At 36.2% G+C, this 22,519-nt stretch overlaps 3 protein-coding genes across 9 annotated transcripts; 1 reads left to right on the top strand and 2 right to left on the bottom strand.

The window, feature by feature from the left end:
- Window positions 1–506: 506 nt before the first annotated feature.
- Window positions 507–2,436, bottom strand: LOC116172060 (ubiquitin-conjugating enzyme E2 G2). 3 transcript variants are annotated; one of them, XM_031489171.1, is made up of 7 exons: window positions 2,167–2,436; window positions 2,033–2,113; window positions 1,934–1,988; window positions 1,803–1,884; window positions 1,631–1,749; window positions 1,446–1,586; window positions 507–806 (listed from the first exon to the last, which is right to left on the bottom strand). In XM_031489171.1, exons 3-7 carry the CDS (start codon window positions 1,974–1,976, stop codon window positions 682–684), a joined length of 510 nt encoding a protein of 169 aa, XP_031345031.1. In that variant the 5' UTR covers window positions 1,977–1,988; window positions 2,033–2,113; window positions 2,167–2,436; the 3' UTR covers window positions 507–681. The 3 variants fall into 3 exon arrangements, with proteins under 3 accessions (XP_031345031.1, XP_031345030.1, XP_031345028.1); XM_031489170.1 differs by having other exon boundaries at window positions 2,164–2,435; XM_031489168.1 differs by having other exon boundaries at window positions 2,033–2,430.
- Window positions 2,437–2,997: 561 nt separating this feature from the next.
- On the top strand, window positions 2,998–4,332 carry LOC116172059 (epimerase family protein SDR39U1). 3 transcript variants are annotated; one of them, XM_031489166.1, is made up of 4 exons: window positions 2,998–3,149; window positions 3,206–3,238; window positions 3,293–3,888; window positions 3,936–4,332. In XM_031489166.1, exons 1-4 carry the CDS (start codon window positions 3,119–3,121, stop codon window positions 4,125–4,127), a joined length of 852 nt encoding a protein of 283 aa, XP_031345026.1. In that variant the 5' UTR covers window positions 2,998–3,118; the 3' UTR covers window positions 4,128–4,332. The 3 variants fall into 3 exon arrangements, with proteins under 3 accessions (XP_031345026.1, XP_031345025.1, XP_031345027.1); XM_031489167.1 differs by having other exon boundaries at window positions 3,034–3,153; window positions 3,206–3,234; XM_031489165.1 differs by having other exon boundaries at window positions 2,999–3,149; window positions 3,206–3,888; window positions 3,936–4,229.
- Window positions 4,333–7,813: 3,481 nt separating this feature from the next.
- Window positions 7,814–20,850, bottom strand: LOC116172045 (transcriptional repressor CTCF-like). 3 transcript variants are annotated; one of them, XM_031489144.1, is made up of 11 exons: window positions 20,723–20,850; window positions 18,211–18,360; window positions 17,960–18,156; window positions 17,732–17,906; window positions 13,563–14,020; window positions 13,363–13,513; window positions 13,156–13,310; window positions 8,577–8,957; window positions 8,345–8,531; window positions 8,186–8,295; window positions 7,814–8,136 (listed from the first exon to the last, which is right to left on the bottom strand). In XM_031489144.1, exons 2-11 carry the CDS (start codon window positions 18,350–18,352, stop codon window positions 8,056–8,058), a joined length of 2,037 nt encoding a protein of 678 aa, XP_031345004.1. In that variant the 5' UTR covers window positions 18,353–18,360; window positions 20,723–20,850; the 3' UTR covers window positions 7,814–8,055. The 3 variants fall into 3 exon arrangements, with proteins under 3 accessions (XP_031345004.1, XP_031345005.1, XP_031345006.1); XM_031489145.1 differs by lacking the exon at window positions 20,723–20,850 and adding an exon at window positions 20,075–20,318; XM_031489146.1 differs by lacking the exon at window positions 20,723–20,850 and adding an exon at window positions 19,614–19,996.
- Window positions 20,851–22,519: the final 1,669 nt, after the last annotated feature.

The following is a 22,519-nucleotide window of genomic DNA, read 5'->3' as shown; positions in this document are numbered from 1 at the left end:
ATAAACGATTTCAATTGTACAGATACTACAGACGTTAGTGTATAGAAAAATTTCAAAATCACTTTTTTTTAAGTTTTTTACTAATTAACTAAAATTAATTAACATTTCACATAATATATATATAATATCTGTATTATGATTTAATTTAACTAGTTATAAAATTTGAACACTATCTTTTATAGAATCGGACTTATGATTGAATGAAATTTGCATTTTTACGACTAAATAATTTTTGACAAAAAAGTACAGCTCCAATTCAAATATCATTTTTAAGATACCTTCATAGAAATAACTGCTGTAGGTAATATAACTTAAAATTAATCGGATCGCAGCAACTTGATTTTAGTACGGTAGACCTTAGACATAAAGTATGTTTACACGGTGACCTAACGCCGGAGTTATACCTCCTAATTTTAGTAAAACATGAAAAAATGAGGTTAGACAATTATTGAAGAAAGTTGTACCATGGACAGTATCAAGGGAAAAAGCAGGAAATTGTAAAGTTATTGTGAAACAAGCAAGTTTATACTTTATTTAGTATAGGCAATTTTAATCACAATCTAAATTCCAGTTTTTAAAAGATAACAAAAAAAGCCGTCATTAACAGACTTCTAATTAAAAAAGGAGATGTTTATAACGGATTAATCAAGTAACAAATCACAGGCTTCATATGGTCTGAAACTACTCTCGTAAATGTATTCCTAGCGTTTTCCTGACTATACGGTCAGCAATTTTGTTAAATTCGTCCCTATTTTCCCGCCACATTTTAGCTGCATCCACATTCGCTCCACTTTCATCATTTGGTTCTGAAATATAACTTTCACAAAAAAAAAGTTACTGTGTCGAGACAATCATGTTAAGTGTTAAGATGGCAATGGCGCTTTTCTTAAGCCTAGTTTACATTGGTTGATATCAAAGTGACGATGGTTCGGCATTATGCACAAAGCTATTGTACACATACAGGCGTTGTTTCCGTGACAGCCTGTACTATACAGTATTCATTTTAAGAAGGTAGCAGTAGAAAGCATAGGGACAGTTTGACCTTCACTGTGATTGGTTAAAACAAGAGTCAGTATTACCCTGAAAAATAAAACTAGTGACAAATTCTGTCTGTTAGAAGTTTCAATTACGAACTAAACTGTCGAATTGTCAGTTTCAAAGATCCAAGTGTGATATCGTTTCATTTATATTTATATTTTTCAAATTTTGTGCCGTTTTAATTTTTCCTGTGTGTGTCGATCTTCAAACACAGCGCCATCTACTACCTTCTTATAATGAATGCAGTATAGTACTTTCCGTGGTTGTTTCCACTTGGCTTCCCACATTCTGGTACTAGTACTACCCAATCAATGTAAACTAGAGCAATTCCAGAAAATTGAATAATAATATTACTATCTAACATTACCATGATTGTCACTAACAACTTCGACACACAAGAGATATACCTGCTAACATACTAACGACCGACAACAATATCTTTTCGACACTTTGAACAGGCGACCACCTCTCGGCACTTGATTCGTACCCCATTGGATCATCACCGGGCGCATGAAGAATGGAAATACAAACTCTACCATCCGAGTATACTAAAATGACACTTACATTTACTGTCTATATCAATTACACTCACTATTAGGATGGAACATTTCACATGTGAATTGCATTTTTGGCGGGCTTAATGGATAATCGCACGGGAATATCAACTTTGCAGGGAATACGCCACCCTCAAAGCAGGTACCCTCCGGGCCTCTAGACAGTACACAATCGAAGTATTAAAAAGCTGGGGAAGAGGCTACACTTACGTAATCAGCGCTTCCCATTCGAAAAAGTTTTCCTCGTTTATTGGACCAGCGATAATTCCTTCTGGTGGATTTAGGGTTAGTTCTAAAAATGATTGTTGAAAAATATCCGATTAATAATGAGTTAAATCTACGTTTGTATTCGGCCATAAGGCGGCGTAAAGCAGAACCTGCCATTTCCAGAGGAGTCTGGAACAGAAAATTTGTTCACAGTACACTATCAATGTACCTACCTGTTGTAGTTAGTTCGAAGGTAATTGTGGGGAAGAAGAGGTTGTCTAAGACAATTACAAAGGCGCAACTCCACTCTGTACCTAAAATGATTATTAAAATCCGTCTGTAATGTACACTGTACACAACACACCACCTGTGCCTACCAAAAGGGCAAAGGGCTTTTAGTTTAGGTTTAGCTTGTCCTTTTCTGTTTAACGTAATTGAAATGTGCGCAACTAGTCGGACAAAGATAGGAAATGCAACTATGAGCAGAGCCGTAATTAGGGTTAAACTCTGCAAACTACATTTTTCTGCCTATGTTTATTTAAAACTGCCTGTAACTCAAAATCAAAATATTATGGATCTGCTAAGAAACAATCTTTTTGAGGATGCCAAAAAGTCTGTGTAGTAGGTTCTTATGTAAACAAACTCGTGAAACAAACAATAGAACTGTCAAATAAAACATACACTGTATCAAACGGTGGCGGCACTCCGATCGTTTTCGTATAAGGATTCGGATAAGAAAAGAAACATATACCGCAGATTATGTTACGATAACGAAAAAGCAGTAAAAGATTATACACTTAAAAGGAAGTGTACACTGTGTTGCCTCTAATCAGGCGGACAAATTTTAAATACTCATTTTGTAGTTAATTTATACAAACGTAGTCCTTCCAGTATATTCAAATGACAATAGATGTGTAAAACTAACACACTGTATGAATTCCAACATAAAAAATATCGAATTAAATATTATATTGGCTAAAAACGCTGCATCTCCAATATAACTCTGTAGTAAAACAAACCTACGACTGAAGGGTACGCAACGAGCATACGAAACCGGAGAGCGTTGTAGGTCGGAGTGCCGCCATAGACATATGAGAAACAACGTCATTAGTCACCTTGCACTGTACATACAATGCTATATGTGCCAAGGCACATCCCTGACTACGACCCTGCCCAGTGTTAGTTTATTTGTACTGTAGAGATTTTTTTCAGTTCAAATAAACTACTTCCTTATTATAATGAACTACTGTCAAAAATACCTTTGATAAATATTTTGATCCAAAACCCGTCGCTGGCTCGCAATTGCAAGTTGCAAGAACATGAGTGTTATAAGGAACAGCGTCCTTGTTGGTTTGTAATTATCCCTATTAGGTGTAGCAGTAACTCTTTAGCCGAAATTTACGCAGGAGGAGGCACAGGTTTTATTGGATCACATGTTTGTAAACTTTTACGTAACAAAAATTTCCATGTAAAAATAATATCTCGCATGCCAGGCCCCAATCGAATAACATGGCATGATCTCGAACATCACGGTCTTCCCACAGGAACAACTGCAGTTGTCAATGTCGCCGGTCAGAACGTTTTAGATCCTACGAAACGGTGGACGACAGGCTTCAAACAGAACGTATGGAATTCTCGCGTGCGAACTACGGCGGCGCTATCTAAGGCGATTGTTGATGCCACTGACAAACCTAAGTCATTTGTCGCCATCTCCGGGGTCGGTATATACGAACCCGGCACATCCAAGGAATATGTGGAGGATGATGTGACGAGCGAGTTTGATTATTTTTCAAAGTTGGGCATAGAATGGGAGAAAGCGGCCAAACTGCCCGAGTATATCACTCTGTGCCGGCAGATTACCATTCGAAGTGGTGTTGTTTTAGGACAAGATGGTGGAATGATCAAGCAGTTGTACTTGCCGTTTTATTTAGGACTTGGAGGACCTGTCGGTTCGGGAAGTCAATATTTACCGTGGATTCACGTAGAAGACCTCGCAAGGCTGATTGTTTTTGCCATAGAGAAAGATGGAGTTAGTGGTATACTTAATGGTGTCGCTCCACAAGTAATCACTAACAAAGAATTTACAAATGTAATTAGTTAAAAGTGATTTTAATTGAATATAGGAATTGGTTTCAGGTGTATGCGAAGGCATTGTGGCGACCTGCTTTATTTCCTCTTCCTGTTAGTATACTTAATGCCATCTTCAGTAAGGAGAGAGCCAAATTGATTACTGAAGGGCAAAAGGTGTTACCCAGAAGGACACAAGCTGTTGGTTTTAATTACCTTTACCCAGACATCAAGTCTGCGTGTGAGGAACTTGTGGCGTAGACTTGTTTTATGGTGAAACTTTTGCCAAGAAACCTATTTGTATATAAATAAGTTGTTTGTATATACGTTCTGTGATATATTTATTAAAGTATTTATGCGGTTTGTATGTCCTAAGGTCAGATTTAAGGACCTGGTGAGAGAGCTTCCACCATGTTTATTATTAGGCGTAACTTATGCCATTGTTTAAATAAAGTATTTAAACAATGCTTATACTCTGGCTGCACCTGGAAAAGGCATGGGTCCACATCTGAGGGGTGACACCTAGTTCTGCTACAAGGGATGGGGCTCAATTCCTTGCTTCGACTTTGAAGGGGCATCAATCTCCTACTTTCATTATTTAATTGCTCGCGAATGTGTAGAGGTAACATTTTCATTTTGGGGCCGATCTTTTAACAGAAGCAGATTAGTAAACATACAAAAGTCGCTTTCGCGCATGTGCAAAGTACCTAAATTACATATTTGTGAAATTTAAACTGTAGGTAAGTATGTGCTCTCATAAAAGCAAATTGAAGATCCGCCTATGTGAAAAATCGCTACGTCGATTGCTTCCCTCAATAATAACTTGTGAAGAGATGAACGAGAAGTAAATACAACAAAAGAAAAGTGCTGGGTCTCAACAGATGCTACAGTGCGGAAAAATTCGGTTTTGAAGAAACTTATTTCTATTTGAAATGGGAAATAGAATATTTAGTATAAAGTGCGATGGATAACGACTTGATTTCCAAATTATATTGCATGTGGAGTACGATACTGAGTATTGCCTAAGTAGGACACGATATGGAAATCTAATTCCTCGGTTACTACAATTTAAAAAAATCAGAATCGTTCTAGTACCTACTCGAACATTGTTATCATTCATTCATCACTTCATTTTACAGGAAAATGTAAAGAATAATTGGAAAAATTATGAAACTTCCCCTATACAGGGTGGTGACTTGACGAACGCACTATAGGAATTTCAATAGTAATTTTTTAATTTACGATTATTGGCTCCCCTAATTATTTTAGAAATAAAAGTCAAGTTAGGTTTTTTGTAGAGAAAAAAATTATCGAATTCGTACATACCTACTATACGGCCATCAAGTGCACAAAAAATCCGGGATTATTGTTTAATCCGGTATTAAGACTCAATTGAGTCAATCAAATGTCAAAATTCTTGTTTAAACTCAGATTTGGCAAATAATCTAGGATTTTGATTATAATTCGCTTTCCTGTAACCGGCCGAGTTTCCTATTTCATAAATTCAGAAACGGTAAAAATTTTAAAATATAAGAATTGTGTTTATAAAGTCGGTATAGCCATGGAATTATGAAATCAAACAAAAGCGCCTATATTTGCCATTAGTTAGCTTTGTTTGATCTTAAACTGCCATGGCACCATTGATTTTCTTAAAAGCACCAGTTTTTAGTGATCCATAATTTTTTGGTTTCAAAGTTCAAAAAATTAAAAGCTGTAAGTAGTATGCATGGGTTCGTAATTTACTACAAAAAATCTAAATAGACTATCTCTCAAATACTATAGGGAAGTCAATAATCATCAGAAATGAAAAAATTATTATTGAAATTCTGCGTTGTTCAAGTCACCACCCGGTATAGATGCTTTCGATTTTCCGTTTCGGGGTATCAACAAAAATCAAATGATTTTAGTAATTGAATTTATTGCTGAATTTTTGATAAAATAATGAGAAATAAGTAAACAACTGAAGATGAATTAATTCGCATATCATTAGATGAGAGAAAAATCTTCTTTCGATTGGTGTTATATAAACCCTAATAATTTAGAGATACTTTTAGTAAATCGGTGCAGCAGTTGTGCTCGGCAAAACGTATCTTCCAGCGTGTCTACCGGGACCTTTAGCAACATCACGCGATCGGTAGACCACTTTTTCAAACATAAATTTCATCTTTGTAGAAAATAAGCTCAATTGAATAATTTTTTCTGCATGTTGCGGTTGCGTGGGTGGTAGACTTGGGTTAGTGCAACACTTCCAGCTCGGTAGACTCTTATTACCATACTTCATTTTTAGGTATATACTTAATTACTGTAAAAATTTTCATTCCTGTACTTAGATACGTAAGGAATGTACCTACATATATATTATTTATTTATTATCTGGGCCCTCAACAGGCTTGCGCCCAATTACAGAGTGACCCGCATGTTCAAAACATTGTTGCAAATATAGGCAACACCGCCGACGCGGTAGACAGAGAGATATAGTGGTCATGAACCGCAACAGCGGTTTGAGACCCTAATCTTCTAAAGCCCGCTTGACAAATTTTCATGTTTCTTCAAAAAAATTTAATTTTTATTTGACGTTGACGTTGACAAATCCATGGTTTTCTTCTTTTGGCAGACATATGGCAATTGAAATAAAATTGCACCATGTCAAATACCTACTATACTGATAAAAAAAAAGTAATTGATATCGAGTCACCTTTGGAATTTTTGCTTACGTGGGAAATCCCGTTGCAGTGCAATGCTTGCTTCCGAAAAAATAAAAGTTTTTCCAGAGTGTTTTAGGGTCTTTCTGGCACTTCTCTCTGGTTCTGCCCAGGAAAGACTATGGATAGCACTGCAACACCTTTTGAACCAGCCCTAGTGTCCCATATAAACGCTTTCACAAAAATTCAGTTTCTCAAAGCAATATAATGGCTTTCAGGCACCAAAAAAGTTTCGTCTTAGTGCTTATAGTGACATTCTCAGAGTAAGGTGATCTGATAAAGTTTTGAACAAAGATTAGAAACTTTTGGTTGCTCCTAGATGTTAGAAACTTTCTAACATCTAGGAGCAACCAAAAGTTTCTAATCTTTGTTCAAAACTTTATCAGATCACCTTACTCTGAGAATGTCACTATAAGCACTAAGACGAAACTTTTTTGGTGCCTGAAAGAGCCTTAGGGTATGTCTATTAGGTTGTATAGCTGATCACTTAACTAGAATGGACCTTCGGTATGGGGTTTAGAAGGTGCTCAGAGGCCTAAGGATCAGTATCTGAAAGATTGTTAAATGCTTTTCAGAGTCCTTAACGGCTTAACTTTCCACAACAATTAAAATTCTAGTCTCGCGCACTCCTAAATTCCTGTAAGAGCTTTCTGTGACCTTAATTCCATAGTTTTTTTTTGGTAGGTACTTTACAAAGCAAGCACGCGAAAACTTTATAAACGACACGAGGGGGACTGGAAATCTTTCTAAACGCCTTTTTTGGAATTTTCCCATAATATTTAAAGGTTTCCAAAACCTTTTAGGTGGAGCTTTTACTTTTTCCGCATCCTCCTAGGGCCTTTTACATTCTCCCATTTTTGCAACTATCTCTGCTAGTTTCAAAACTTTCTAGACACCTTGGGTTAGGTCAGTCAACATCAGTTTTCAATGCTACCAGATGCCGTTTCACTAGCATGAGCACCTTTATTGTAATGCTAGCCTAGACATTACATACTATCGTTTGTGTAGGCCGTCTCCCGCTTGTCAGGCGCGAGTTCCTCCCTGGAGATGAGCCGGGTAGGGAGTTCACTGCTCAGGCAGTCAGGTTGCCACTGGAGGACAAGTCTTTGTTTCACTCTCAACTATGTGCTTGCAGATCATGGTTTTTTAATATTCCACCTTGTTAGTGATTTAGGGAGGTGCGTGACATAACAAGTGCGCTAACAACTAGTTTGAGTATGGAGACATCAAGAAGAAAACAGAAGCTTGACAACGGTACTAATACTAGGTACTTTTATTAAATTTATTGGAAAAAAATATTTCCAGTCATAACTATAGTATGTACAAAACTGTTGTTATACAATTTACATTCCTTTGTACACTAAAAAATAAGAAATAAAAATCGGATTCATAATGTATAAATACACCTAACCTACAAATTAAAAACCGTCCAAAAATCTTACAATATTAAAAACAACAAACTAATAGTAATTATTATTATAAATACATTATTCTATTCCTCCTAGCAACGTGATAGTTTCGCTTCCCTCGTCTATTTTTGATTCATCGTTATCATCATCATCTTCGTCCTAAAATGTTAACGGGTAAGATTTTACAAAAAAAAAAAAATTAACATACATCAAATCCGAAACAGTTTTCCATATCCTTAACGGCAGTAATTTTATCCTCCTCTAGTCGACCTTCTCTTCGTGCCGATTGTAAAGCCTTAATAACCTCCTCGTTAAGATCTACAAGAACTGATGATGTTAATGCCCCAAGAAAATGCACGAGACATACCTGAATCTGCGAGAATGCTACTGGTTAATAAGCCAGATGGATTGTCGCCAACCATTGTCTGGTCGTCACCATCTGCAAGCTGTATGACCTCCAAGACAACGTACTGTTGACCATCAGAACCCTCTACGGCCATAATATCGTCACCATCTTCGTCTTCGGACCCTTCCATGTTCGACATGACCTCCACCTAAAGTCACGGTAAAATTAAGACGCTGACATCTACCCTACTTACAGGTTGCCCGTCGATAATTTGTACTTTCTTCTGTCGGCCCAATTTCAAGGCCAACTGTCGTTCCTCGACCGCCGAATCCGGATCGTGAACCGCCATGTGCCTGATCAGGTTACCTTTGTGTCGAAAAGCGCGTCCGCATTCCGGACACTCGTGCGTCTTTTCCCGTGGCGGAGGCGGCGTATAATGGGGATTGTGATACAAGTTCTGGTGTCGCTTCAGCAGCTGCTTCTGGCGGAAACACTGATCGCACTGGTCGCACGAGTAAGGCTTCTGATCGGTATGAATCAGCATGTGCGACTCGAGGTGTCGCGCCGAGATCGAGGCGTACGGACACAGATCGCACTTGTAGCATTTTTCTCCTTCGTGCGATTTATTGTGAAGCTAAAATAAGTCGAAGTTTTAAAAAACGCGACGAGCGAGCGTAAGTGATAGGTCATAGAGAGATACATAGTTGAGAAGAAATGATAATTGACATTGTATAATGTTAAAGTATAGCAGCAGTTCCTGTAATTGACCAATGGAAAAAGAGTATCCAGAGTTTGACTTTGACACGCCAAATGGGTACTCTTTTTCCATTGGTCAATTCTATGAACTGCCAGCGCGAACGCGGGCGACAGAGTTTATAAAACGGCCTTTAAGCATCAAACTGAAGTAGTAGAAAAATAATGGCACTCAACTTGTTTAAGAATGTTGCCATGATAGTTATTTTTTTAAAGTAAATAAATGCGAATTAGGATGTGTTTGAAGAGGTTTAAAATTTTTTTTACTCCCTTTTATTGTTATCATTTATCTGAGTATTGTTGTGTAAAAGTACATCACGCAGAGGGTATTTTGGCATCAACACCTTCAATAAGGTTGGGCCATCGTGTATGTGAGGTTAGGGTTAGTTTGTATCATTTGAATATGTATTTCCGTGTTTGGTTTTCCTTTTAGAGATTTTGTTAGATGCTTTTCTTTTAATTTTATATATACAGTGTGCCCCAGATCACGTGGGATTGCATGGGTAACTTTCTTATTATTAAAGAAAGAGCATTGGACAATGTTTTGCAGTTTTAGATGCTTATTTAAAATTTCCTTGTCGAAATTCAAAATGTGGAATAGGTTCGACGTAAATTCAGAAAAACTAAAATTGGTAATTTCCTTTAATGTCTTATATCATCGAAAATATAAGAGATATAAAAAAAAGTTTTATATAAAAGTTACTGTCTTTGATACTCTTTATTTAGAATTGATGTTAAAAAAATTCAAGATGGCTACTTTTGAAAAACATTTACCTACTTTCTAAAGTTAACAAGGCGCCATATTGGATTTTTAGATTTGATAGATTTTTTAATTCTCTTTTCAACGAGCTTGTGACGTTTTTTTTTGAAACCGTATACACTGCTATTTGGTTAAGAATTACGTAGTTTTTTTGGGATTGTATTTCAGCGTTTAGCGTTCTAATTTTTCTTTGCGCTTGTTTTTCACTCCGTGATTTCACCTTTAATCGCAGTGTTCACATTTAAATTGTTATCCCAGCTGATCCCCTTCTATGTATGTTTTCTCCTTGTCCTACAATTCAAAGTTGGGAATCTTTGAAGTTTAAGTATTTGGTCACCTGAGAATGATTGAGATTGATTAAAGGAATCCCGTAATCAATCTCAATCTCTCTGTTTGAGAAAGATTGACTTGTGGTTAGCTGAATTCTTATTTAAAATTCTCATCATTTGAGGATTACGTAAGAATAAAGGCTCCTATTTACGCTGTAATTATTAGTTGGCAATTGGTTGTGCTATTATTGGATCAGCGTTAATTTTCACACGTGGGCGGATTATTCAACCGCATGGCATCTACACTTCGGCTCGTTCAAGACCTTTAGAGGTAAACCAGTTCATTATATTCTTGCTCGATCTCAGGAATTAATCTTTGCAGCCTTATCTACTTATCCAACCTATTGGATTACCAAAAATTATAAAATACAAATGTAGATTGTATAATCGTCTCACCGAAGCTCTACTACTCGTAGACTATATATAATAAGTAGAAAAAATATAACAAAAATAAAATAAAAAAACTACTTAATTTAAAAAAACCGTCACAAGCTATCATAGCATAAGATTGAAAATAAGATACCAGTTTATATCAACGGTTTTTATATTTTAATCAAGTAGGCTGTGACGAATTTAAAAAAAAACAAAACAAAATCTATTCGAGGTAACAAAACAAAGAAATTATTCTTATTATCATTATAGTTTTAGCTACTTCCATATACTTTATTCTTTAATGTACCGGGTGACCCAAGACTGTTCCTCAGCCATATTTCGAGAATCGTTCGTCATATAACTTAGGGGGAAAAAAATTATTGGGTAAATCGGTCATGAAGAATCGCTGGATCTTAAATTTTAAAATTGCTTTTTCTTTAAATTTCGCATAACTACATTCTTTTTTCACATTTTTAAAGAGAACCAGTTTATCTATCATTTTCGTAAAAACAAAAACTCAGTTATTTCAAAAACAAAGATGGCGTGGGGCGTTCAATTGTTTTTGTGATAACCTGCTCTAACTGCTTAACCGTTTGACCGATTGTAACAAATTTGGTATCGTTGAAAAGAGCATTCCTTGGGAAACAAGAATCAACCAAAATATAGTTAATTTAGTTGAATCCTTCTCCGCCAAGGGGCTAGTTTTGATACTATGATCCAAAATCCTAAAATGGAATGATATGACTTTTTCTTTATGAAAAAGTAGCCAAATAACACCCAAATAGGCCAATGAACACCGTTTTTCAAAATCTCGTTCCTAACCTCAAATATTGGGAAAATGAGATTAATTGAATAATAAAAATGCTTAAATTGTATCTTATTTGAAGTATTCCAGGTATTTGTCGATGGCGCGAAAGATTGTTTGGAAAAGGACCCTACACTTTTAGGTAGGCCTTGAAAAATTAAACAAATGTAACGCAATGCATTATAAAATAATAACAGCCGTAATTTGTAAATTATTCTGCTGTGTTTACATTCAGAAAGTGCAGTTTTTTGAATTTGTAATCTTTTCTAAAATTTAGTTGATTCTTGTTTCCCAAGGAAGGCTCTTTTCAACGATACCAAATTTGTTACAATCGGTCAAATGGTTAAGAAGTTAAAGCAGGTTATTGCAAAAACAATTGAACGCCCCACACCATTTTTGTTTTTGAAATATCCGAGTTTTTGTTTTTACGAAAATGATAGATAAACTGGTTCTCTTTAAAAATGTGAAAAAAGAATGTTTAGTTTATCATGCGAAAATTAAAGAAAATGCAATTTTAAAATTTAAGATGGCAGTTACGCCCTCTGGTGGTCATTTTTAGAACTTGAAAATATTTCCCGCGATTCTTCATAACCGATTTACCCAATAATTTTTTTTACCACTAAGTCATACGACGAACGGTTCCCGAGATATGGCGGAGGAACAGTCTTATTGGGTCACCCGGTACAATGTACCTACACAATTCGTGAATTGTGACCTGGGCAACCAGCTTAATTTATTGTTGGTAGGTACCATAAACCAACCCTTTCTGCGAAACATACGTTGTCTAGAAAATCCTTTAAGGAAGTTTATTGGAGAATTTGTAAATAATGGTGAGCAGTTAAAGTTCCATCGAAGATTACCGGTCCAATTACATGATCTCGCATTATATCATAAAATACATTAATTTAAAACCTTACTTAATTTCGGCGTGAAACTACATGTAGATTTTCCTGTGACGAGTAATGTTCATTATGTCGATTTGAACACTCCGCAGTTAGAAAAATATGACTCATCTGTCCATATACTTGGACTGGTAAAACTGCAGTTAGTTTCGATATTCTTAACGGATAAACCACCTACAAAATGTGACCTGGGATAATGCATCAATGGAGTGTAAACTAAAGCGAAGTGTCTTGAAATGTGTTTAACTGGATAATGGCATGACATTTTTTTGAGGGGATAGTTTGTAGTTATACCACCATTTTGTAGGTATGTAAGTATGGATAATAGGATACTCAATAAGTGACATAAAAGTGAAAATGTTTATAGGGCTACTTATAAAAATTTTAGAGGGAGCTGTAACGTCCCAACCCCCTTCCCATGAGTGCGCCCCTGATATTTTAAACATCTGATGTAATTATTTTCATTGTTTTGTTGCCTCGAATAGATTTTGTTTTGTTTTTTTTTTTATTCATCACAGACTACTTGATTAAAATATAAAAACCGTTGATATAACTGGTATCTTATTTTCAATCTTAGTTGAAAAGAAAATTAAAAAATTATCAAATAATCTAAAAATCCAATATGGCGCCTATTTAACTTACGAAGTTGGTAACAGTTAATCAAAGGTAGCCATCTTGAATTTTTTTTGACATCAATTCCAAATTAGACGTATCAAAGAGTAACTTTTATACAAACCTTTTTTTATATCTCTTATACTTTCGATGATATAAGACATTAAAGAAAATGACCAATTTTAGTTTTTTTTTATTTACCTCAAACCTATTTGACATTTTGAATAAATTCTCTATCTTTAATAATAAGAAAGTTACTCATGCAATCCCACCCGATCTGGGACATCCTGTATACTCACCTTAAAACTGTAACGATCCGGGAACGTTTTACCACACCGTTTACACTTCAACGGTTTATCCGATGTGTGAAGTTTCTGTACGTGGATCCGTAAGTCGGTTTTACGACCGCACGTCGTAGGACATAGCTCACATTGAAAAATCGGTTTTTCTCCAACTGTCAACGAAAGCATATATAGTAAAAGATCTCCCGATTATAGTATACTCACTGTTATGCGTCAATTTGTGAGCCTTTAAGCTATTAGACTGAGTAAATCGCACTTTGCAGATGTCGCATTCGTATGGTTTTTCTCCGGTGTGAATTCGCAGGTGGCGTTTTAGTTTAAACGTATCGGGACTGGCGTAAGTACAATGTGGGCACTAAAAATGATGGTCAACTCTGATTTAAACGCAACGGTGTGGCACTTACCTGGTACGGTCTTTCACCCGTGTGGCATCGTATGTGTCGCTTGAGTTTCGACAGCTCAACACTGGCATAATCGCACTCGTTACATTTGTGAGGCTTCTCGTGCGTGTGCCTATACCGAACGTGGCGTACAAGTTCGCCGGATGTCGTGAAAGCTGCCTCGCAATATTTGCAACCGTGAGGCTTGGTACCGGTGTGAGTATTGACGTGGTTTTGTAAGGACGCCAATGTTTTAAATCCTCTTTCGCATACGCTACATTTGTGTGGCCGTTCTTCAGAGTGAGATTTCATGTGGCGAGATAGCAGATACCGTTTCGGACTAGTATAGTTGCAGTAATTACACATGTGGGCTTGTGTAACGACTTGCGATTTCCTATGAAAGATTTTGACAATCTTAGACTTATCATCTTCCGCTTCAGAGTCAACCGGAGGTCCGTCTTCATTTTCATCAAAATCGTATACTGGGAGAGAAAATAATTTATTGCAATTACACTCAACATAACGCCGCCGTTATAGAGGATTTAGCTGTAAGACCACACCAACTGGGAAACAACTTTTGAATTTGACTTTACTGGAAATTAAAGTTACTAAATATAGAAAGTACCGCAATCCATTGGGCTCGTGTGTTAGAGAGAGAACGCATGATTTTTGCCCAAAACTGGCGGAAGTTACGGATTCTAGTAACTTTAATGTTAGGGATTGTTCCACCTGTTTGGAGATATCTGTATATATTTTTATAAAACATGACAGTACTATGAAGTTAGGTTATAAAAAAATTACAGCTATTCAGATTTTATTTGTCAATTTTTTTAAGTTGGCAGCAAATTTGCCCAAAAATGGCGGATGATTGCGGTACTTTCTATATCTAGTGACTTTACTGGAAATCTAAGAAAGTGATGTTTCTGTGAATTCCGCTATATTAACCTAACAAAAAAATGTCCGGTGTTTGAAGTTGACGATAATCTGAACAATTTTTCCTGTATCTGTAAAAATGAAGTGGCGGGGGGTATTCAAAGGTTTCCGTAAAGAACACTCTGTATCTTCGAAAGGGCTGAGCCGATTTAAACAACCTCGGGTTAGTTCAAAAGGGCTATTCTTCGGCTACAAATATTATACTATTTGAAGTTTTGTTAGTTTCACATATCACCGCTTGAGGACTTTTTTCGACATTCCGACAGAAATGGTTGATTTTCTCAAAAAAATTAAATGCATTGGTTCGATTTTTTTTTTTTGAAAAAGTAGCTAAATGATGCCTAAAACAAACTCGCGAAAACAGCATCTCGATATCATTTACGGTGGCATTAAAAGCTTCCTTTTTTAAATCGATCCACCTTAGGGCCACAAATTATATAATAAAAATAATTTCGGAAAAATTAAGCTTAAAAAAATTTGGGGGTATAAAATTTTCTTTGGCCTAAATTTTAGGTTAGGAACAAGACATCGAGATGCGGTTTTCGCGAGATTGTTTAGGCATCATTTAGCTACTTTTTCATGAAAAAAAATCAAACCAACGCATTTAATTTTTTTGGGAAAATTAACCATTTCTGTCGGAATGTCGAAAAAAGCCCTCAAGCGGCGATATGTGAAACTAACAAAACTTAAAATATTATAATATTTGTAGTCGAAGAATAACTCTTTTCAATTAACCCGAGTTTGTTAAAATCGGCTCAGTCGTTCCTAAGATACAGGGTGTTCCTTACGGAAACCTTTGAATACCCCCCCACCACTTCATTTCTAGAGATACAGGAAAAATTGTCAAACAAAAATTGTTCAGATTATCGTCAACTTCAAAGACCGGACATTTTTTTGTTAGGTTAACATAGCGGAATTCACAGAAACATCACTTTTTTAGATTCCAGATTGCAGTTACGCCCCCTAGTGGTCATTTCAGAAACTTAAAAATATTTTCCAGGTTTTGCTCGTGGTCGTTTTTGTAATAAATTTTTTTACCGCAAGCCTCTACGATGGACAGGTTCCCAGATACAGTACCTCGTATTCTTATTTGGCCACCCTGTACAGTGTCCTATTTTGGTTGAGACTGCAATGTATCTCTAAAACAGCTGTGTTACCAAGATACAGGGTGAAAACGAAAAGTTTGACTTTTTGGGATGCTGTATCTCACTACTCCTGCAAGATAGAAAAAAGGTAAAAATTGCCTTTGACTCAAAGTTGGTATTTTTTAAACGCAACACCCTGTAAATTTTAAGGTCAATTTTTTGTATTCATTTTCCTGGTTACATTGATATATCTTATACAGGGTGAGCATAAATTATTAAGCGCATTTCATAGGAGAATACAAAAATAACAGATTTGTGTACTTACATGAATCTTGATTTATTGAAAAGGCAATCTCAAATAGTGTTCTTTACAACACGTAACAACTTCCAACAAATTTCCACATGCACACCTCTTGTTGCACTCATTTCTGGAGTGATGTCCTGAATTATGGCTTCTATTCTTCTTTTTAGTCGGTCAATATTACGTAACTTCATTGACGAATCTCCAAAAAAAGAAATCGAGTGGTGTAATATCAGGGGACCAAGGGGGTCAGGGACTCGGCCTGTTGCGGTCAATCCAATGTCACTCTGTTACCCCTACCATAGAACCAACTGTTTGTTGAAGGTCATTACAAACGCTGACACCTACACTATCGTTTGTAACAAAAATAGACCCACACCTGCAGTTTGTTAGTTTTCTATTCACCTATGAAATGTGTTCAATAATTTATGCTCACCCTTTATATATATTATATTTTTCAAAATTTTGAAAACATGTTTCTACCGTCAGCGAATCTTATTCACTGATATCAACCGCCTTAATTACAATGGATGCAATAAGCAAAACAAAATTTCCATGAATCCATGGCCTACTACTATGCGATCAAAAATGTGGACTCACATTGGAACTTTTGTTTACATGGGAAATTGAACTTCCAAAGACGTCTCGACCGCCACTCATTTTTGATCGCCTGTTATTTAAAAACAGTAAAAAAAAAATAAGTTTTCATGGCTAAAATTTAAAAAAATAAATTGTGATACATCAATGAATGCAACAAATTGGCGTTAAAATATACAGGGTGTTGCGTTTAAAAAATAGCAACTTAGGTTAAGTATCAGAAACTTTCCTACAAAATTTCTGTTGGTTACGCTACTGCATTCTATGTAAAAATATATCAAATGTTTTTGCCTTTTTTCTATCTTACATGAGTAGTACGATACGATAATAACATCCCAAAAAAGTCAAACTTTTCGTTTTCGCCCTGTATGTCAGAAAGAAACGTAGCTAAGCTAGCTTGATTCTGTTTGTGGTATAAATAGTTTCATAAATAAGTGCCACAAAGTCACGAAACCCGCAAGTCTCTATCTTTAAAAACAGCTGAGATACACTGCAGTCTCAACCAAAATAAGACACAATCCACAGGTCCATAATAGGAATTTGTTTAAATAAACCCGAAAAAAAGGGTAGGTAAACAACAATTAAACATCACCGAATTCAGAATAATAACTCCTTTAAGAATATGACATTGGAATATCAGGGCCGTACTGGAATGAAGTTGATGATAGTTCCGCAAAGACAAAACGTGGGATTAAATAATTAACAACTCCACGTTAACAACTATTGACAGTTGCTGTCATTGGTTTTGCTCTAGATCAAATATTAACGCCACAAAAAAAAAAATTGTAAGGATGAAAATGACGATTTTTTCAAAATATTTCAAAAACCAAACATTTTTTCGGGGATTTCTACACGCTATCTTCTTAGACCTTTGAGTACGCAACTTTTCTGCCATTGAACTAAATTTCTATCTCTTACCGTACTGATTGAGATGATGCTAACCAGATAATCCAACAAAAATCCACAAAATTGCTAGTTTTCAGTTATGGAAGGGCAATTAGGTGAGCCCAAAGAGTTTGGGGGAGGTGGGGGGGGGGCATAATTCTTTCTCACTAACTTTTACTGAATGTACTATAGATTGTTCTTTGTTTTGTAGACCTATTGCTTAGGATCCGCACTCGGTTATGAATTTTATGATTGTAAAGACCCATTTTTCAACAAATCAGTCATGAGTGGGAAAGTAAATCAATTTCTCAAAATTTGTACACCAGTTATTCAATAGGGCCGTTTTGCCCAAAATATTGCTCAAACTTTTGCTTTTGAAGCAACATACCTACCGGTCATATCTTGATCCCCATCAGTCTGATCATCTTCTTTTATGTCGTCAGGATTTTGTACGATTAAAACGTAACTGAGTTCCCCCGTATTCGTATCAGCAGGAACGACAGTAACCTTTTGGTAGGCGTTACCAGAATTGATCAAAATATGATTGGGTGCATCTTCGGGTATGGCCTGAAATAGGAACGAGAAATAAAATACGGCTCAGACAAACGACCCAATCTCACTTCTTCCCCATCGTCGCCTTCTTCATCGTTTTCTTGATTAATAATAAATTCCTCGCCCTCCTCGCCATCGTTGATCGAGGACACCACGGTCATAACGGAAGGCACTTGGCCCTTCGCCTGATAGTAATAGTGGCCCGCCTGATCGACGAAGTAGGTACCGCCTTCTGCGTCGACTTCTTCGCCATCGGTCTGAAGAGCTGAAATGTACCGACAATTATAATACAATATCAAAAAAATTTGGCAAATGTTACTTGTGACCTGCTGAATCGTTCCATCAGTGTTCTCGATCTCTTTCTGAAAACCTTCGAGGTATGACTGAATTTCTGTTACATTTTCGGATGAATCTACACCCTCTAGTTTGATGGGATCTTGTGCATATTGTGCTGTTGTCATGTTTCAACCTGCTCAAAAAGAATTTTGTGTAAGTAGTCGGTACTCGCAATAATTAAAAGAAAAATTGTTTTGAAAAAAAAAACATTTTAAAAAATCTGCCAAGCTGCTAGTTCAATTTAAACATTTAAGGTTTCAAAAATGGAAACGTGTAGATAATTTAGGAAATATATTGCAAATATATCTGGACAAAATTTTGAAAATGTCTAGAATATCTTTCTAACGATTTTCAGTTTTGTCCAGATATATTTGCAATATTTTCTACACATTTCCATTTTTGAAACCTTACATTTTTTTAATTTAATTTTTAAAATTACACTGTGTGTTTTATGTAAAACTCACGATGCTATAATCAAAGTTCTCACAGCCTATCCTATTTTTGAGTTATAAGCTAATTTTGAAAATTTGTCAATTTCACGCCCCCTTCATATCTCGACTAAGATAAAAGTTATTCAAAATATTAAAAGTTTTTTAAATATAAATTTCAATGGTGTATTTTTATAAAAATGGCCAGTTTTGAGATAAAAATATTTTTTTAGTTTTTTTAATAAAACGCCCATTTTTTTTAAATTTTACACTGGTAGTAAGCAGAGTTAGATTCAGCCCCCAAGTGCGCAACGTTAACCCCATTTAACCGACTGTGTATCTCTTAAGGTTTCCGAGAACTCAAAGGCCACCCTCAAATTTGGGACAATAATTCTGAATTTATTATGATCACATGCATAACTTTATAAAAGTAGCAGGCTATTTCGAGGACTGTAAAAATTGGCTATGGTAGGAAAAAAAACTAGAAGGCTTAGATATTCGTTAACGCCATTCGATAGCCGTAGTTGCTAATCTAATACACCAAATTACAATTAAATTTGTTTACGGGACGGGGACGATATTACAATTTTTTGAAAAATCCAGTTTTTTCCAACACTTTGAAATCCCTGTAGATATTTTTAATTTCGATACTTTTTCCTCAACTTTTTTCCCATTTAACCACTTCTCGTTTCTAAAATCCCCATATAGTTATTTCCTCGGTTATTTTTATCTGAGATACCCTGTATAGTTACACTAAATTTACACATCTGAAGTAGATATTAGGGACTACTGTGACTGCATCCCGTAATGACAAATTTGACTAATGATAAGAGGAATTCATCAAGTTGGGGGCACTTCTGAGGGAACACCCTATACTTATTTGATTTCATTTGACATATATGAGACACATTACTTTTAACGCTAACTGTACACTACATGCACACAGCTTTTTATATACCTAGTTCAATCATCAAAGGTGCCGATAGTTAGCCCAAGGTTGTGGAATCCATTATCTCCTACGATTTTATTTCACGCTGAATTTATTGTAGTCATGGCATTTTCAACTTTTCTACCATTACTATTCAAAACAATTATCCGATACATAATTTACTAAATTAGCCGAGTCATTGGGTAATACTGACAATAGTAGCCAGCTAGAAATTGTAAAAAAAACCTTGTGAATCAATCTATCCAATTCGATTAACCGCTTCTATTCTGACAAATAAATTTACGAGGATACAAAAACGAGGCAGGTAGATTGGTCGGCTGCAGGTGATCTAGCAGTAGCAGTAGCTTTATATGTGTTAGACATTTTCGAAGAAAATGTTGGAATTAGGAATCTCAATTTGTACTGAAGTAGGTATTTGGTGGATTGTAGAGATATGAAATTTCCTGTTTCGCTGATAATTGACCACTCACTTTTAAACATTAAAATCGGATGGGAAGTCATATTCCTAACGACTTTCTACGCGTACATTTTGCAACAGCTCAAACTTTCTTTTAAAAAATCCATTTGCCATTTAATTTTGCGCGACCTTGTAGATGCACAAAAACACATTTCCACGATTAGGATTAGACGGCGGGTTATTTTTTTAAGTAACAAAAACCAAACGCAGATCGCGTGCGGCGTGAACGCCGATTTTTCGTTAAACGGCACGAATAACCGTGAACTGATCTTGACGATTCTTTTCGATGAATACGACGCCATTTTATCAAACAAAGCCATAAAAATGTGACCTTTTTTCGAAAGGTTTCGTCGGCGAATATTGTTTTCATAATTTTGGTCCATTCGTGTAATTTAAAGACCGTTTTTACTTAACGAAGTTAGATGTAGGGGGCATTTCAACAAAAATTTCGAGAAATTAGCACGGTCGGCGCTGTCATCAATATGGAGGTGAACGACAGGTATAGGCTGTGCGAGGCATAACGGCGAATTATCACTTGTTCGCGCACTTAATTAAACGAGGACGCCGTTAAATTAACATTTTTCGGTTGCAATTTACTTGGAGAACTTGTGGTGTACGTAAAACGTCGCTAATTTTAAAATAATCGCATTTAAAAACTTACCCCTAACTCCGGGAATGTCCTGTGAGGGCGTACACAAATGGCAACGTCTGTTTTAAGAAATAAGAGATGGCGAGGCTTGCACTGCAACTTGGAAAATCGGTGGCTAAACTGCCGCGTGCGCATGTCATTACGCAGCTTGTCAATGAGATTGGTTAATTACTCTGCCAATAAGTGCCGTTATTTTTTCTATTTTACATATTTTCAGTTTCCTCTGTTATAAAACAGTGAAATGTAGACACATATTATCGATATGAACTGAACATCAAGGAAATTTTAACGGGGAATAGTTTTATTTTTAACTACGATATGTGGATTTTGTCAACATCGCAAATGACGTAAGCGTAACCTCCAATTTGCACCCATAAATTTATTCACAAAGTTTCTATTGTACGAACAATGATATCACCCCTTGACCTTAACTTAATGTGACCGTAGTTATTTGTGGGCCACCTTTTTAATGGGAGCCAATACCCTATCAACACTATTTTGTGGGTTATCAAGTGGTGTAACTTTATTTGGACGATTAAAAGTAGGGTTAAAGTTGTTCGGTGACAGGTCCATTTTGAACAGTCTTGCTGGAAAGGTATTATATTTCAACTTTGCCGAAGAGTATACCTTCGTTAAAGCACTGTTTCGATGACAACGGTAATGTAACTATCGGGATTTCAAGTGGAGGGTGAACTTAACATCCACATGCACGTAGAGCTACCCACTGGACTTCCATGATTAGAGTTGTCTACCCCCAGCATCACACAAGCCACCCCATGCTTGATGCAAACTAGAGAACACCTGCAGGGTGAGCGGCCCTAATATTAGCGATGTTCCCCCAACATGGACTCTGGTGAGCGATTTCCTCGCCTGTTTTGCATCCTCGGCAGGAGGGTGTTTCGACCAATCACATCTGTTTAATTTACAGTGGCCTGAAAGTATGCCCCCAAGCAAGCATAGCTTTGTGCAGTGGCCTGAAAGGTAGCTATCACCATAGAGAGAAATTTCCTCTAAGTTATCACTCAATCCTTATTCTTATTGGTCTCAATATTTTCACTGAGAACTTTACTAGGCCCTAGGACTGAGCATTATACCTACAAATTCCATTTGAAATACGGTTGAGAATGTGGTGAATGATATTGGCAGTTCAGTTCTTTTTTTAGCAAATGCCCATTCCTGGGCTTTCCATAATTGTTTTGCCCTTTCCTTTCCTACAGCATAAACCCTTTCCAGAACATTGTAGCACTGTTGCATTAGGTACTTTTCCATCCTATGTCGCACACTTTCCAGGGTCTATTATTCTCTTCTCAGACCTAAAAAAGAAAAGCTCTAGATTGGAAAGCGAGCTGGTAGGATTAGAGATTACCAGATAGCATATCAGACAAAAATTAAATAGGCGATTAAAAAATTCCAAACATTACATCTTTGGGATTAAATCCAAATTGTACACACTTCTAATTAAGCGCCAGTATTACCTAATGTATTATGGAGAAAGTTAAAAGTGATATTCATTGGACGCGAGTCATACGACCAGGCAAAATCGTATAAGCATAACTTCATTTCGTCTAAAAGAAAATAGAAAGGACGATTGAAAGGCTTATAGGGATGATATAGTTGTAACATACCCTGTGGGTTAGGCAACACACATCACAGTTGAAAGAATAGCAGTATAATACGAATCGCTGTGTATACAGGGTGGTGCACGGTAAGTAGGAACATAGGGATTTAACATGGGAAATTAGTTTTATGCAAAATCCTGCCCTCCTGTACATTTTACAGAAAAACAACAAAAGTCATGGCTATTGCTAC

The sequence above is a fragment of the Photinus pyralis genome, unplaced genomic scaffold, assembly GCF_008802855.1.
Source record: "Photinus pyralis isolate 1611_PpyrPB1 unplaced genomic scaffold, Ppyr1.3 Ppyr1.4_LG5, whole genome shotgun sequence".
NCBI classification, from domain to species: Eukaryota; Metazoa; Arthropoda; class Insecta; order Coleoptera; family Lampyridae; genus Photinus; species Photinus pyralis.
This window is presented reverse-complemented; position numbering and strand designations above follow the sequence as displayed.